This window comes from Neltuma alba, unplaced genomic scaffold (genome assembly GCF_004799145.2).
Source record: "Neltuma alba isolate B1F8T4 unplaced genomic scaffold, ASM479914v2 tig00010999_pilon, whole genome shotgun sequence".
NCBI classification, from domain to species: domain Eukaryota; kingdom Viridiplantae; phylum Streptophyta; class Magnoliopsida; order Fabales; family Fabaceae; genus Neltuma; species Neltuma alba.
Window position 1 is genome coordinate 26,991 of NW_021635754.1, and position 17,541 is coordinate 44,531.

The 17,541-nt window shown below is 33.1% G+C and overlaps 3 protein-coding genes across 3 annotated transcripts; all 3 read right to left on the reverse strand.

Annotated features, from left to right (window-relative positions):
* Nucleotides 1-4,217: 4,217 nt before the first annotated feature.
* On the reverse strand, nucleotides 4,218-6,649 carry LOC114760570 (cytochrome c). The gene is made up of 3 exons (XM_028949833.1): nucleotides 6,323-6,649; nucleotides 4,894-5,027; nucleotides 4,218-4,611 (listed from the first exon to the last, which is right to left on the reverse strand). The coding sequence occupies exons 1-3, from the start codon at nucleotides 6,432-6,434 to the stop codon at nucleotides 4,516-4,518; spliced, it is 342 nt and encodes a 113-aa protein (XP_028805666.1). The 5' UTR covers nucleotides 6,435-6,649; the 3' UTR covers nucleotides 4,218-4,515.
* Nucleotides 6,650-9,844: 3,195 nt separating this feature from the next.
* LOC114760573 (probable pectinesterase 8) lies at nucleotides 9,845-13,437 on the reverse strand. The gene is made up of 5 exons (XM_028949836.1): nucleotides 13,043-13,437; nucleotides 12,786-12,957; nucleotides 12,479-12,685; nucleotides 11,662-11,921; nucleotides 9,845-9,998 (listed from the first exon to the last, which is right to left on the reverse strand). Exons 1-5 carry the CDS (start codon nucleotides 13,435-13,437, stop codon nucleotides 9,845-9,847), a joined length of 1,188 nt encoding a protein of 395 aa, XP_028805669.1.
* A 2,765-nt stretch (nucleotides 13,438-16,202) lies between these two features.
* On the reverse strand, nucleotides 16,203-17,534 carry LOC114760574 (histone-lysine N-methyltransferase, H3 lysine-9 specific SUVH5-like; the record flags this gene model as incomplete). Its single annotated transcript, XM_028949837.1, has 1 exon — nucleotides 16,203-17,534. A coding segment is annotated over one exon (1,332 nt), but the record flags the coding sequence as incomplete, so codon positions are not given.
* Nucleotides 17,535-17,541: the final 7 nt, after the last annotated feature.

Sequence of the window (17,541 nt, forward strand, 5' to 3'; positions counted from 1 at the left end):
TCAGAACACACCGCTGTGAGAATGTAATGGGAAGGAAGTGAGAGTGAAGCAGTCTTATATAGGAGAGACTGATGATAGATGATGAGATGATACCTCACTCGAAAGGTACACGTAACCTGCACAACTCCTTACTACTTTTCAAGGAGCAGTTGAAAAAGTCGCATACACAATCCACACTGCGCCCGACAAATGAAGCCAAGTTTTGCACACGAAGGCACCACTGTTCACTTGAACAGTGAATATGTGAGAGGAGCCGGTAAGAATACACGGCTTACCCACGCACATATATGCTGTACTAATTTATGTTTTATTGATTTGCAAATTTTAACAAATTACCTCTATGTCCCTTTTTTTTCATTTTTTTAATCTTTTCTCTCTTCATTATGTTCATAGGCTAGAGATCCAGCTGAACTGTTTCCATTCTTGAAATCAACCATAGAATTTGCCACACAATTTGTTTAGCATCCCTTTCAATGATTGGCATGTCACTTCAATAATTATATAGACCCACAATGTTTGGCAGTTGAGTGATCTCTGAGTTTTTTGAGTTAATTACTATTTGGATTCAAACGATTTTAATAGAAGATGAAGAAGACATTATTTTATGTCGTTGCTGCATCACACTTTCAGTGGATTTTCTTGGATATTAGAGACGCAGTTGAACTATTTTAGGGTAGAGAAGAAAGACTGCCATTGATTTTGGGAGCACACCATTTTACAACCGGTTCTCTTCTTCAAGTAGCGGTCATTGTGGATTTTTTTTTTCCTTGAGCTTAGCTTTGATGCTTATATTTATGAATATTCAAAAGAAGCCATGGGAACTAAAACAACAACTGTGGGTCATTTTCTTTAGAGAGAGAGAGAAGACACAACTAAATCTTCTTTTTTTTCTAGCCATAGTAGCACTAAATGTAGTTGCTATCATGAGACATTTTGGTTTTTTGGTAAATGCCATTAGTGCAGCTATCTAACCCATTGTAAATGTAGTCATTCATGTTAGTATACAATGAAATGACCTTTGTGGCGTGAATGACAAGAAAATATTATAGGTGCTAGTTTAATCTTAATGTTAACTTGTCATTTGAATATATTTAATGTAGCTTCTGTCATAAGCTTATTAGTTTTTGATAAATATTGTCACTTTAGTAATCAATTCCATTACAATATACTCCTCCGGTCTTAATTATAAGACCCAATTGACTTATTGAGGAGATTAAGGAAGTAAGTTAAGTTGGCTATTTATAATAAATAAGTGTTGTCATTCCTAAAATATCCTTGCTAATTAAGTATATTGGCTAAAACTATCATTATTAGAAGGATTATCTTGGAAAAAAATGCATAAATATAAGAGAAAAAATGGATTGGGTCTTATAATTAGGACCAAATAAAAAGTCAAATTGGGTCTTATAATAAGGACCGGAGGAGTAGTAAATTATGGAAGTTATTGATATTAGGCTTATTATGATGTTCTTCTAATGTATGTGTATACTAATTTGTCAACACATTTTGGCCCTTATTTACTTCTCCCAAAAATCATTATGTATTTAGTAATTTTCATTATGCAAGTTATCATTTCTATTACATGTTTAATAAAGTTGTTTGCAAAGGAACTAAAATTGGTTTCAAATAATAAAAGGCTGCAAATAAACAAGTTGCGAATCTCTTGCTCGAAACAGTAACTTGCATTAGCAAGTTGTCATTTTCGTTACTTGTTTTGTAAAATAATATGCAAATAACTTAAAACAGGTTGCAAAGATCATTATGCAACTGGTATCTTTCATTACGTCTTGTTATATATTTAATAAAATTGTTTTCAAATAGATTAAAATTGGGTCGTAAATAAGATTAGGTTGCAAATAAATGGGCTGCAAATTCCTAATGGAAATGGTAACTTGCCCTATGGAAGTTGTCATTTTCATCACTTTTTTTGTAAAATAATATGTGAGTGACTTCAAACAGGTTGCAAAAGTTATTATGCAGCTGATAATTTTCATTACACAAGTTGTATGAACCCTAGTTGAATAAAAAAAGGCATAAAGGTAATTTGTCAAAACTTACAAATCCTAATATCATACCTATAGAGTTATTTGTCCTTTATAAAATTAGAATGAATTATTTGGGATTTTAGAATTCAATAAGTATTTATATAGGATTTTTCCTATCAGCAATTAAGGACATTTTTATATGTTCATATCTTTTTTTAAGTGTTTTTAAATGTATTCAATACCCTTTATAAAAAAGTTCATACCCTTTATTTATGTTTTTAGATGTTCATACCCTTTATCTTTTTTAATTAAAATGTTTAAATTTGCTTCGAAAACATCTCATAAATTGAAAGAGAGTGATTAGTGCATTCACATGTGAAAGACTATAGAATTGACTCGTAAGGAGCAAAAGACTAGAAGGATTGGAAGCACAATGAGAAAAGAAGACAGCAAAAACCCCAAAAAAAAAACACAAGTATTTTTAAGATAAATATCATTAAAAAAATTGCAAACTTCATTTTGAATTTTTTTTTGTTAAGTACAATATCCTTCTACTAAAAACAATTTTATTTGAGATGTTGTCGGGGTTTTGTTCAAATGCCAAACATTGTTCATTGTCTCTAACTTCTTTTTCTATTGGATTCATTAATTTTTGATATGGAAGAAATTCTACAACAAAGATTATCCTACACATGCACAGACAGACACAGTAAAATAACTGAAGTAAAATGGAGGATCAATCGTGGACTGGTTGACTCATCTGCAGTCATTCATCTGCTTAAGGAACATAGTACGGATTCTATTAACGGAGGTTAGGTCTAGCGGAAGGGACTAGTCTCTAACAACGCGACAAATCAAGGTTTGAATCCCTGTTGGGAGAGGTACCTACATTTAATGCTCAACAGTATTTCGAATAGGATTGCCTCTAACAGGAGAATATCTATATTTTAGTGGGGGGGGGGGAAAACATAGTATGGATTCTTTTCAAGTCTCACTTGTACCATTAAGTGGCTTTTGGATCAAAATGGGAACTTATCGTTAATCATTCCTACAACACTGATCGAAATTTTGATTATGGAGGGATTCTGATGGACGCCTAGTAGACTCTCTTGTAGTTTGTTCCCTGGTTTCCTCGTTGTACTCCTTTGATTAGAGCCTGTTTGGTTTAGATGTAGATGATTGTTTTTGGCTATTCAAAGTAGATATATAATACTGCCTCCAATATTTAATATAAAAAAACTAGTTATAGTCAGATTTGATCTTAAATATAAAATCTCAATCTACTTTATAAGAGTTCTCATCAATGAATAATTTCAATCATTCAATACACTTGATTGAAAAAAATAATTAAAACGAACAACACACATTTATAACAAATTACTAATTTAATTATTTTTTTAACATTTTAAAATTAGTTATCTATTTTTTATATTAATTTCTTATATTAAAGACTGAAAATAGAATGGTACAAATCCATTTTCACAAAACTGATCCAAACGCACAAAAAAAAAAAATTGATGAGTTGCAGGATTTTGATTGATTGGAGCACATATGAGCTCAGGGTATATGTAAGAATCTATCTCGGCGTTTTACATTTGCTTGCTAAAGTGCACTTCAACTTTGCCCGCATAACTTCCTCTTTTTTTCTTGCTTTCTTTCGTATCTTGACCTAAACAATATCTCATACATTACTTAGCTAAATACAAATTACAAACTAGGAATATGCTACGGGTAGGAAACTAAAGTGCTTCATTGGCATAAGCTGGAGATGTGCTCAACTTGCATCACATGACTAACACACAATAAGATATGCGCCTCTCCACATACATACATATTTTTTTTTAACCACAAGAGATGCACATTTGATGCATGCATTACTTTTTTTTTTTGGGCCAACATTTATGCATACATTACACATTTATTTGAGTGCATTAAAAAAAATTATTCTCATTCATATCATCAACATTGCTTCAATCAAGAAAATAGGTAGATTACACTAGCAAAATTAATAATGCGCTCAATAATCCATTATAATCTTTCTAGATTCTTGGGTGGCGCAACAAAGTGTCAACACAGAAAACAAATAATGCCCTGAGAATCCTACAAGCTACCAACCACTATAGTAAAATCTAGTGCTTTCCAAGGTTCAAAACCATATGCATGCAATAAGGTGACAGGGCATGATCTATACAACATTCATTCAAGCATACCAAAGGTTGAAAGGAAGATATATAAATGCAAGTGCCGAAAAATGAATTCCCTCATCTAGCACAACACTAACCAAAGCTTGCTTCACAGTTCCAAATCCAATATTTGATAAAATTTGAGTCCATAGCTGATTCAAACACCAGCCATTACAAGGCAACCCCTGTTCGGGCACCAATAAGTAGCAATGCTAAACGGACAAAATAGCATTGTGAATCTATCTAGTCTATTTTATTTGCCAAGACATAGTACTTGTCGCAGGAATAAACGTTCGAAAATCAATCTCGGGAACTTCAAAAACACAAATGGTATCAGGTTTTATAAATCATTGTGAAGTGGCTTCTTTCAAGTACGAAATAAGGTCTGCACGTTCCTGAGGCTTCTTTAGACCTGGAAACACCATCTTTGTCCCTGGAATATACTGCACATTTCAAGAAACAAGAAAAAGGGAGATATGTCAGTTTGATGCTGCAATAAGAGAAAAAATTAGTCCAATCTAATCCCTTTGCAAAGGACCACATAATTTGACAAAGCACAAGACCCAAGAAAATCCAAATTCCACCCAAAAAAAATCATAGACCACAGATTAGAGTTTAAATGATGACCTTTATGCAAAGAGAAGAGCCCAAGTAGAAGTTATACTTGGACATGAAATTGATAATTTACAGTTATTTTTTAAAAAAAATACCAATTCAATTTGTACCTTCTTGGGGTTGAGCAAGTAATCATATAAAGTCTTTTCCTCCCAGATCACAGCCATGTTCTTGTTTGCAGCTGAGTATGAATATCCCGGAGTTGTGCCGGACTGCCTTCCAAACAACCCATTTAGATTGGGTCCTGAAATTATCAACGAGTAGGAAAGCGAGCTATCACATTACAAAAGTCCATGAGGATATAATACAAGGAGGAATTCTATTTTAAACCTTCGCCAGAATAGAAGGATGCATACAACAAAAGAACGAATGCAAACACAAGACAAGAAAAAAAAATTCTGTTTTCCCAGGTCAACAAAAGAAATAGTTCCTGGTCCAGTTTCGTGTACTGTCTACAAATCAGGCCCTTAACTGTCTAAATCAAACTTAGATGATCTAAATTTAACATTTGGAAAAAAAAAAATTGAGATTCCAATAACTCAACATTCGACAGAAAAATAATTAGATCTGACCATCTTGATGACAAAGTCAAAGAGCAGAGGAAAAGCAGAGAGGCAAGCAATAGAGAATCCCAAACAAATAGTTCGACACAGGAGACCAGTGTTGTTGAATTGAATCGGTAACCCCATAATCCAGCTCCTGATCAATCCGGACACTTAACCGGACTACATTGGCAACCAAATCACTCAAAAACTACCAAAACTAACAGGTTAATTAAATTGCTCGTTTAAACCAATTACCATTTAATGGAAAGAGAGATAGATGCTTCGACAACATACACCCAGAAGGACTGGAAGAAAAGTGCCAAAAATCATCTTTCGTGAGCTTTTTTAAAAAGCAGGAAGAATTTTGTCCGTTCGCAAGGCAAGGAACTAGGTCCTTCTTGCGATACATAAAAGAACATATTCCAATCATCACACTATCATGAACCTAAAAATATTCAACCACTTTCAATTAATTGCGGACAATTCCCGTCAACCAAAAGTATTCAGCAAACTCGCAGGATCAAATAAAGTTATAACCGAAAACGAATTACCATTCTACGGCAGCCTTTCCTTTTTAAAAGTGAGAGACGAATTCATTCCTCACAAAACTTTACAACAAGCGAATCCAGCTTCCAGAATAACGAACCGAAATTGCAGAAATATACAAGAGGTAAAAAAAGAAAAGGACTTTACAATAAACTCGGAATTCTTTGTACATTCTCGTAAAAAGAATGTTATAACACACAGTAGTTCTTAAAATGAGCCCAGCCGAAAACTAGATCTTCAATTCTACCTAGATTAATCCGTAAATCAAACACAAAAAGAACCAAAACCCAGGATACGAATCTGGCATTCGGTTACTCCTAGATCTAGGTCTCAATCAAGACTAAAACTCAAGAAAACAGAAGCAACCATGAAGAAAACAGAGATTGCAACAAATATAACCCCAAAATCAGAATGGACCAGAGCAATGGATAAGGGGGAGAATGATTACCTTGCTTGTGGCCAGCACCCTTGTCAACCGTGTGGCACTGGGCACACTTGGTTTTGAATATCTTCTCGCCAGTCTTGGGATTACCGGGAGGTGCCTCATCAAAAGATGCCATAGCCGGAGTTGGGCGGTGGCGAATCGAGAGAGAAGCCAAGGGACGGTGAAAGTTGGAGAAGAATAGAGAGAGCGAGACGAAAGAGGAATAATATAAAGGAGCGCACGGGAGAGGCAATTTTGGGGAAGGTGGGGTGGAGGTGGAAGGAACTAGAGAGGACGATGCCACGCTCCTTCAATGCCAGCCCTAAAATTCGTCTGTTATTCACGTGCCTCCTTTTTGGGCTTTGAACCCTTGGTCAAGCATGGACCAAACTTACAGGGCCTGTTCGGTTTGAAAGAAGGATAGAAGAGGAGGGGAAGGGTGGGGTTTTTAACCTCACTTTATTTGATTTCATAAAAAAAAAAAAGTTTAATGATCTCTTATTTAGTTTTAAAAACAAAAGATAATAACAATAAATTTATTATTTCATTCTTACATATTTGTCATATTAATATGCATATTTAAATATTGGTACGTTAGTTTTTTATTCTAATTAATAGAATAATATATTTTAAATAATCAAATTAACAAAAAAATAGATGCTCTAAAAAAAAGAAATTTTATTGTCTTTTAGTTATGTTTTTTCTTCCTAAGTTTAAAATTTAATTAAATTAATAAAATAATATATTTGTAAAATTTAATTAATTTTACAATATAATATTTTATTGTGATAATTTTTTGTTTTAAATTAATTTTTATCGTACTATATTTTTAAATTATAACAATATTTATTTTTTATTTTTTCTTATGATGATATATTTTTATTTGAAATAAATATTATAATAAAATATTTTATGGATATTAATGGAATGTTTTTAAAATATATGAGAGCAAAATGGTTTAGAATTTTGACTCACCTCTGAAAAAAAAAAAAAACTTTAATTTGGGAGAAGCCAAAATAGGGGTAGAGCTCCCTTCCAAAATTTCTAAGTAAATAAAGAGAAGAGCTCATTTTTCCTCCCCTCCAACCAAACACACCCGCTTTAGTGTTTTTTTTTTCAAAAAAAATTCAGATTCTCAACATAAAGTTAATAACTAATTTATATATATAAATTATTTAAATTTTTTTGAAGAAAAAGAATTGATTGAAAAAATACTTCTTTTTAATTATTTGCATATAGAACTCTTCTTTATCCAAACCATTCATATTAAAATTGGACAAATAGGTTTTTTTTGGTCAAAAAATCGGATAAATAGTTCAATGTTTTAATGTGTACCTAATCTGAAATAAAAATTACAATCTTTTAACTGTTATTTTGTCAAAGAATAAATTTTTATTTAAAAATTATTAGTTGATAATTTTAAAATTAAAATTAAAACTAATTTTCTTTAATATGTGGTGGTTAACTTAAGAAAAAAAGTACGTATATTTTGAAAACAAAATATATTAAAGTCTTTCATTTAGGATTAAAATAAAGTTATCAACCAGTTCTATATTTAGCAACGTAGCAAATAATATTATATCATATTAATATTAACATCAAATATTAATTACGAGTATAATTATAACCATATGCACACTTTTATGTTTTTGACTTCCTTCATTCCTCTGTTTTCCCCCCTACTTTTTAAATCTATCCCCAATTATTTTGCCCACAAAATCTCTCCCTAATTAAATGTACTAATGGTTAAATTATTTATTAGGATTTGGAGAAAAATTGAATGATTCAGGAGTATAGCTGAAAAGATCTTATACTTCCACAATTAATGAAAAAGGTACTGTAAAGGGACAACGGCTATAGAAAAGTGGATATGAAAGAAGAAATTGTATATGAGACAGTTTACAAACTTTTAAAGTAATTAATAATGGTTTCTTAATTAAAATGCCTACAAAATTAGCAAATGATGGGTATTAACTGGGGGCAAAAAGAGGGGGACCGAAAAATATATGTAAAACATGAATTAATTAAAGTTGTTTTACCAACAGAGATGGAGTTCAACGGCAGAGACTAGTTTCTCAAAGTGTAATGAATTAAGGTTTGAATCTTTACCGGAAAAAGTGTCTTTTTCCAACAAGAAGATATAATAAATAAATAAATAAATAAAACGGTATATATGTGCAAGTTGGGTAAATCTTTTCCTTACAAAAACAAGAGACAATGAAAGCTATATTATTTTATGTAGAAAATTATTCTACTTTTAACGAGCAAACTTCAATTGAACATATCTCTTTATTTTTCCCCTTTGAATTATTGCCAAACTTTCCTTCTATAGTTCTATTGGTTTTATATTCTTTCATTTTTTATTTAGAGGGTAGACCTTGGCATTCTAAAATTACAAGTGGGGCTAAATCTAAAGCCTCCCATTTATAAAAGAACTTTGATGCTACTAGATTATAAAGCTATTGGTTTTACATTCTTTTATTTTTTATTTAAAGGGTAGACCTTGGCATTTTAAAATTACAAGTGGGACTAAATCTAAAACCTCCCATTTATAAAGCTATTGGTTTTATATGTTAATTAGGTAGTCGTTTTTTTTTTTTTGCCATTTAATTAGGCAGTCTTTTGACTCAATTTTAATTCGTTCCTGCATTATACGTAATTTTCTGATTTTATCAATGAAACTTCTTTCTTCTAGGAAAAAGAAAATAGGTCCCTTATTTTTGTTGTTGTTTAGAGTTGGATGAAATCTGTATCGCTGAAAAGTTTGTAAAGTGAGATTTAGAAAAATGAGGCTCATAATGGTGGCTTAATAAGGCGGCTGCTACGCCAACCTTCAACTTTTGACCATTTCAATAATTTTAGGTTCAAAGCACGCGGATTTGAGTTGTCATTCAGACACATGAAAAAAAGAAGAAGAAAGCATCCCTCATTTTTCATTCAATTTGAATAAAATTAGTTGCATTTGACAGCTTGTTCAATTCATTTATTTCTTCTTTAATACAAATCATGGTAAAAAAAAAAAACGTGCAAGGAATAACAAGATTGAGGGAGTTTGGCAACCCTTGTAACTTTAAAAAAAATTTCACACAATTTGAGACAACTCTTTTCATGTACTTATCTCAGACTTTGTGAAATTACTTTTAAAAAGCTAATACAAATACCTCATAAGATCAGTAATTGGTAACCTAGGATAAAAACATTCTCATCTTTTTAGGAGGATTTTGGGATACTCTTGTTTCTTTATAAAAAAAATTAAAAGTTAAATTACATTTTTTCACTATTGAAGAACATTCATGTATATTTTTACATTATTTTTTAAGTGACATGTTTGCTAATGTTGGCTGACTTAATAACAGTGATATTTTAACTCCAGTTAAATATATTTATGTGTGCTCTTGCACCCGATGAAACATTATGGTGTTTGGTGTGCATGGGATAGTATTTTATTTTATAAGTAGACTTGCGTCTTTACCCTTAAAAAATCATTAATATTTTGTATAATAAAGAGGAAGGGAATTAATATTAATATTAATATTAATATTAATATTATTTGGGAGGAAACAACCATTGGTCTCCATCAATAAATGATGTGTTAATGAAAGTAGAAGCAATAGTATCATTTAATCTCTGTACATAAGGCGCCCTCATATTCAGATCAGCCCCTGGCCCTGTGCACTTGTATTCTCCATAGAATATTGTCCTGCATCAAATTTCAATTATTATTGTCACTCAATATCAAATTTAATATTTATTTATAACTGCGTATGATTTTTTTCGGACAAAAGTGATAATTATGAAATTATCTTTACTTTCTAACTCTATATATGCATGCAAGTCGATTAAAATTATGAGGTTGACTTGCAAAGAAGTCTACTAAACTTTTTGGATCATGCGCAAATAATTATCTTAATTTTTAAAACTTAAATTTCTCTGAGCTTTCAAGCATGTGTGGACAGCATCAACCCCTAAACTTTATTTTTGTGTGAATATAACCCTCAAATTTTGGTTGCTATGTAGATAACCTCTCTAGATTTTAAGTTGTATGCCGATAAGTAATATACAAAATTAATTATATGGAAGCTCTCTCTATAAATATAGGTGTTTAGGGGTGTTGGCAGAAAAAAAAGGTATTTCAAAGGCTACAGAGATTATCTATACTTATAGTTGGCAAAATAAATAAATATATGCTTATATGGAAAAAAACTTAGGTCAAATTTTTATATCCATTATATCAAGTTTTTCAATCATACATGATAATTTCTTTTTTTGTTTTATGTGAATTTGTAATTAAATTCTATTAAATACTAATATTTCAAAAATAAGACACATGTTCACATATAATATAAGAAACTTAGGGTTTGTTTGGTTGGAGGGGAGGGGAGGGAAAATGAGCCCCTCCCCTCATTTGGTTAAAAATTTTGGAGGGGAGGGGAGCTAAAATGTCCCCTCCTCTCCCCTCCCTCCCTCCCTCCCTCCATTTTGGCTCCCCTCCAAATTGGGGGTTTTTGGAGGGGAGTCAAAATTTTGGACCATTATGCCCTTATAGTTTTTTTAATATTCCACTTCTACCAATAAAATATATTATTATAATATTTATTTCAAATAAAAAATATATTATCCTAAGTAAAAAAAATAAAAAATAAATACATTATTATAATTAAAAATATATTATAAAAATTATTTAAAAATAAAAATTATTTAAATAAAAAATTATAATATTATAAAATTAATTTTTTTTATAAATATATTATTTATTAAATATATTTTAAAACTGGAAAAAAAGATAGCCTAAAGAAAATAAAATTCATTTTTCTTAGAGCATATAAAATTTGTTAATTTGATTATTTTAAATATTATATATTAATTAGACTAAAAAATTACTATACCAATTTTTTAATACACATATTAACATGATAAGACTGAATTTTTATTAAATTATATGATTTAAATTAATATGTAATTAATTTATATAATATATCAATAAAAACATAAACTAATATGTAAGGGTAAAATGGTAAATTGATTATTACTATCCCTCCCCTTCCCTTCTTGAACCAAACAAGGGATCATTAAATACCTTCCCTTCCCTTTCTTTTTAATCAAACCAAACAAGGTGAGGATGAAACCTCCCCTCCCCTCCCCTTCCCTGCCTCTCCCTCCCTCCCTCCGCTACCCTCCCCTCAAACCAAACAGGCCCTTAACGTAAGTATTATCTATTTATATGATCTAAAATTAGGGGATTAGGCATAATTCAATCAAGATATAATGATAAAATAAAAATAAAATTGAAGTGTCCAATTTTCATATTAATGATGTAGATGAGCAGTAAATGCATTTCGCTAGTTTTGAATAGCAAAACTTACTGATCTCTGGAAGGGTCATTGAAGTCGTTCCAACCTTCAGGGGCAATGATATCAGACATTGTCGTAAAGGCAAAAACGACACGAGAGTAAGGACGCCATGCCCGACCTAGCCATATCCTTCCGTAGCCTCCTATGCTACAGTTCACAAAAGCGAAGCCCGTGTTTTCGTCGTTTGATGACCTCCCCTGAGCTGTAACGGCGCCGTTTATGAACTTTTGACCCGGGGGTACCGGGTTCGCAATTGACACTAGTTGACAATTCTGTGTAATTATTTATGCCAGAATGAATACCTCAATCACAAAATTACTTCTTTTTGCTTTTATCCCCTTCTAATCAATATCTTGTTTTACACAAGGGGGAGTTGACATTTTGACTTTGTTTAATTGGGATGGACTCAATATATCATCAAATGATTGGTTCAAGATTAGCCACGTCAATCTTGACGTAAGAGTTAAAAAACAAAAAAAATAAAGTTTTTACCTACATGCTTATCAAAGATCTATTTACTCCTTCAAGACAAGGTTTTCCGGTAACACGCGTTTTTTTTTTTTTTAACTTCTCAATAAGGGGGTTTGTGCAGGTCATATGCACATGTCATATAATCTATTCGATCATAAACATAAGAGTTAATTGATAGCTAGGTTTATTCTAATCTTAAATGTACAACCTCAGCCTTTGTAATATTAAAGGGAGTCCTCAATAATTAAAGGGAGCATTACTTTAACATCTGTAAATCAGTTACTTAACTCTTACGTTTAGGATGGGAGAAAATAAGACAGGAGAATTTGATATTTCAAGAGATGTTAGTGAAGATTACCTCATAGAGAGACCTTGCATTGCCGAAGATGAAATCAATGGAGCCCTGGATATAGCAATCCCCAAAGTAATGGCGACCCCTATCATCATGAAGAGTATCTTGTGCTCCAAAAAACCCACATCCCCAGAACTGAGCCTGATCACCCCCTACTCTTATTGCCACTGCTTGTGCTCCTTCCACCCCAGGACCTGGAATTGGCGCCACGTTCTGCAAGTTTTTTTTTTTTAATTTAAAAACCAAAGTTAAGGGCTTAACTAATTAATCAGTTATTAGGCTTCGTGAAAACAAAGGTTGTCATGGAAAGTACCATGAAGCTTATGTTTTTGGCAATGAAGTTGGAGGCGAAGACTTGGACGGAGCCACTATAGAATGTGCCGTTTGCTGACTTGGCTGTGTCGTTCCATGCAATTGCTGTTGAAGTGTAGCCTTGTCCTTCAAATGTGATGTTTGGTTTGCTTCTTGGCACCATCACTTTCTCACTATTCAAAACATATAAACATTAATATATTAATACGTATATTGATTAGTTGGGCAAGTAAAGATAATCTTGTTGAACAAACTTACTAATAAAGGCCACTATTAATCCATATGACGTTTCTTTTATCGCTGAAATCTGGGACAGCATTTACAGCTGCTTGCACGGTGGTGAAGTTGCAGCACCCTCGTCGATCCACACACAGATACGTCGTGGTATTGGTATTCGGCGGCGGAATTCCCGGCGGAAAATCATCACATATATTGCCAGTTATCTCACCGCTGCTGCTATTATCAGGTCGTTTCTTGTGGGAATGATGGTGGTGGTGGTGGTGGTGACGACCACGATTTAAAGAGAAAGACGACCATAAATCACCCAGAAACGACTGCTCGTTTTGATTAGTCTCATGTACGACAATAAAATATGCCGAAACAGCAATAATAGGAATCACCAACACAGCTGTGGAGTTTCTATGCAGAAACATTTTCTAAGTCTATGGATGACGATGAAGATGAATGAAGTTGAGAAATTATATGTGTGTGTGTATATATATGAGTCTGAGAGAGAGCAAGTGGTATATGAACTTGAAGTGAAAGGGTTGATGGCATGTCTTGCAAAGGACATGACTAGTATTGTAACTTTAAAGCATTTATATACGTTTATTAATTTGCATTTGTTATTTTCTCCAATCCATACATATAAATGATTAAACTAGCTTTTCTGGGTTTGATACATATGAAGTACTTAACATGTACCGTATGTATTAGCCTATGAATGAAATGTTTTCATAATGGGTAGTTGGTAGTTAGTTACTTCAAAGTTATCTGTCTATCCTAGTCCTTTTTCAATAAGAAAACATTATATGTTCTTTTCCTGTAAAAAGTAGGTGGTATTTCTCTAAACAATCATAACTATAGCAAATACCTGATCTTTTCAAAAATAATAAATTAAAACTTTAAATCTAGACTATCTTTATCTAAATATACATGAGTAACATAACCTCTAGAAATTTAGGTTTTGTGTAAATAGTCTTCTTGACATTTTAAACTTTGCAATCAGCCTTCATCAATTTTTACATATATCTGTTACTTCACTAAAATAATATAATATGATAGGAGTATCCATACAAAACTAAAAGTTTGAAGGAGTTAATTGCCAAAAAAAAGAAAGAAAGAAAGAAAGAAAACGAAAGTTAAATGGGATATTTACCCAATAACAAAGTATTATGCTTTTTTTTTTCAGTGAATAATAACATATTATGCTTTGTTAGTAAAATAACAGAATAATTTATGGTAAGTGGTTAACTGCACAGACTTAAAAATATATGAATTTTTTTGTCAAGTTTTAAGTATTATGATGATTATTTTTATACGGGACAAAGTTGAGAGGAGTTTGGTATAATTTAGCCTCCAATTTAGGCAGTACAAAGCTCAACATTGTGATAGGCACAGAAATAAAATCAGCACTAAACTTATTATTATAGCCTATGCACAGATAAAGAGAGAACAGAGAGCCTAATTCAAGTAAATCATGTAGCATGCCTCCAAAAGTTGAAACAAAATCCTCATTGCCCAGTTATATAGACCCTCCATTGCTTGTAGGAAATTCAGTTACATAGACGACGAACTTTGGTCTAACCTTTGGAGAATCAAGCTTCCTTTTAAATTCATTTTTCTCTGTTGGGAATTTCTGAATAAGGCTCTGCCTTCTTATGATGGTCTTACTAAGCATAATTCATCTAACAGTAATTTGTGCCTTTGGATGTCCTAAATATGAATCTTCAGAGCACATCTTCACTTGTGATTATGTTAAGGCAATCTGGCCTGGTACACTTTCTATCAAATCTATTGTTATAGCTAATCAAGCTTTTTATTTTATTTTATTTTAAAGAAGTGGGTATTTAATTTGATTAGAGATTACAATCAAGACTTCAATAAGCACATAGTCTGAGCATTTATCATCATCCTTAGCCCTTAAAGGAAAAAAACAGTACGAAGCTATATACATGCTTAGCCCTTTTCTAAGTTTCGATTTGGACAAAAAAAAAAAAAAACTGAAAGCAACTTATAAACGAAAACAGAGGGAGTATTCCCTTAAACGCACAGGAAGATTGCCAATTTGAAGTTTTCTGGTCAATCAGGAATAGGAGGAAAAGGGGTAAAAAAACCTTAATGTTTAATCTTTATCAAATGAGGTTCTATAATCATAGAAAAGATCAACTTCCAAAAGCCAATAGAGTTGCAAACCTCCATGTTCTTTGTTGCATGCTTTCGATCTTCACTCATGGTTTGCAAGCTTCATCTCCAGCTAGCTATAATGCAGGAGGTCTGATTCTTCGTCTTCGTCTGCTTCAGAATTATTTGGTAAATGGAAGCACGTTATGGAAGAGATTTGCAGATTCATTGCTTGTGCAAAGAGCGTAGATGATGCTGGTAGAGAGATCCTGATTCAGATGTGCTACAAGCAATGATGTGTTACTGTACTAATTCATTTAGGGCAAAAAAATTATTTGAAAAGAGTATTTAGTTGGAAATAGAATTCGAAACAGATGAAAAAGGACACTAACCCTATTGCATTAAGCAAAACCAGTGAGATTCAGATTACTTTACTCTGTGCTAGATATATACTTTCATTCTAATTTGCTTACAGCAAGACCAGACTTTAAGCTCTATCCTTCGCATATAGATTTTATGGTATACATATTGATGATTAACTTGGCAACTACACATACTTACAACCCGAATCTGTATTAACCAATAACTCATGAGTTTGCATATTTGTTCAGATATATTCTATTTCATATCATGTGTATATTCAAAAGCATCCCGAAGTAAAACCAACCACATTGCATTTAAAATGATGGAATCTGATTTCTTATCGCATTCTCAAAGGAATCAATCAATCCACTGCCAATGCTTCCATCACATATGCCAATGAATGTTCCCTACTCAAGAATATATAGCAAAGGGTGATTAAAAAAAATATAAAGACGCACTTAACAAACGAAGAATCTGATTACTTGGAAATATATGCAATACGTGTTCAAACTATGTAACCCAAACTGGACAGAAGTTAAAGTATTTTTCCTTCATATCTATATGAAGCAGGTCAAGCTAACATCCCTTCTACACCATCAGAGTCAGGATTAATGCAGAACAGACAAAACGAGTCATACACATCAAGGAATGTGCAAACAACGAAGTCAAAACACTATCTCCGCTTCTCCATTAACAAACCTCGCCAAGGACTTCAATACATCCTTCCAGTACACCCCAAAGAGCCACAATAGCAATCCTTCTTCTTTATATTGCCATCAGAATCGAAGATTTGATCTTTAGAGTAATTGTAATCATAAGTCAGCTCTTTTAACGGAGAAATGTTCTCAGCAGCAAACAGCATTATGTGAGGAATCTTGCGGTCACCATGATCATACAGAACATTTTGTGCATACATGTTAGGGGCGCAACTGTGGTTGAAAAATCTGCCCAAATTACCATACCTAGCTGCATCAATGGTAAAACCACCACCATCCTTAGAGACTTCAGGCATGAAGACTCCATCAGAAAGTATACCATTACTGATCAAATTATTACCTATATCAAAGAGATACTCATCATGACCAGTTCTTTGTTCAGCTTCCTTGTCTTCAAGCAACTCTCCTATGTATTCGCATACAAAACTTCCAGAAGGAATGGAGCGTAGAGATCTCACACCCCATCCCCTTTTGTCAGTTTTATAAACTTCAAGCGGGAATTTTATTCCACGTTGGCTGACTCTGTTATAGCAATCTGGAGGGCATTTGCAAGAAGGGCCACACTCATACACCAGAGGCTTTACTTCTACAATACACCCTGTGTGATTGAATGGGATTCCTCCATTTTTAACAGCACAAGAACATCTTGTCGGGTCAGAGCATCTGTCCGTACAGTTACATCCCTTAGCAGGCGTCGGATGCAACCAATCAGGATAGATCATCCTAGTGATATATTCAAATGGTGGTGGTCTTTCATCATCTATGGTATTTACAGCACGAATTGGCAGTGCCTCCTTACCATGTGAGATGTCAATGACACATAAACCCTTCCTTAATGTGAACTTTTTGGAATTCTTCAGTTCAATCCAAGGAAGCTCTGGTTGGTTTGGGATTCTTTGCAGCTGAAACTTGAAAACCATCTTGCCATGTGGCCCCCTTTCTTGCCAATATGTCTCAACTTCATACAACCCATCATACACATATCTCTTACGACTTTCATCTCCAAAGAAAGCACCACGGGTCACCCTGACAGGATTTTTTTCCTTGCTACTGTTCTTCAAAGCAAGATTCCCCCGCTCGAGCTTCTGGTCTTCAGGCTTTTTCTTGCTGTGCATCACATTCCCCCCATGCCCCGAATAAATCAAGACACCTGAATTATCCAACTCATCGTCGTACCCCCCAGATGCAACAATACTAGCAGCAAGGAGCACACCATTGTGCATTCCATAGTCTATGCCAGCCTGTAAATTGCGATGAAGACTGACGAGATTAAGCTCCACTCTGTAGTCGAACTCATCACCTATTTCAACCCCAGGGACAGAACCAAAGATCAGC

Bases quoted from the DNA above. Each gene is read 5' to 3' on its own strand.
- LOC114760570 (XM_028949833.1), bottom strand. From the start codon at position 6,434: ATGGCATCTTTTGATGAGGCACCTCCCGGTAATCCCAAGACTGGCGAG. The intron at 5,028-6,322 runs GTAATCATTCTC...TGATAATTTCAG, and splicing joins GGGTGCTGGCCACAAGCAAG to GACCCAATCTAAATGGGTTG. The intron at 4,612-4,893 runs GTACAAATTGAA...TGAAATGTGCAG, and splicing joins ACTTGCTCAACCCCAAGAAG to TATATTCCAGGGACAAAGAT.
- LOC114760573 (XM_028949836.1), bottom strand. From the start codon at position 13,437: ATGTTTCTGCATAGAAACTCCACAGCTGTGTTGGTGATTCCTATTATT. The intron at 12,686-12,785 runs GTACTTTCCATG...AAAAACTTGCAG, and splicing joins CCAAAAACATAAGCTTCATG to AACGTGGCGCCAATTCCAGG. The intron at 9,999-11,661 runs GTAAGTTTTGCT...AATTTGATGCAG, and splicing joins AATGACCCTTCCAGAGATCA to GACAATATTCTATGGAGAAT.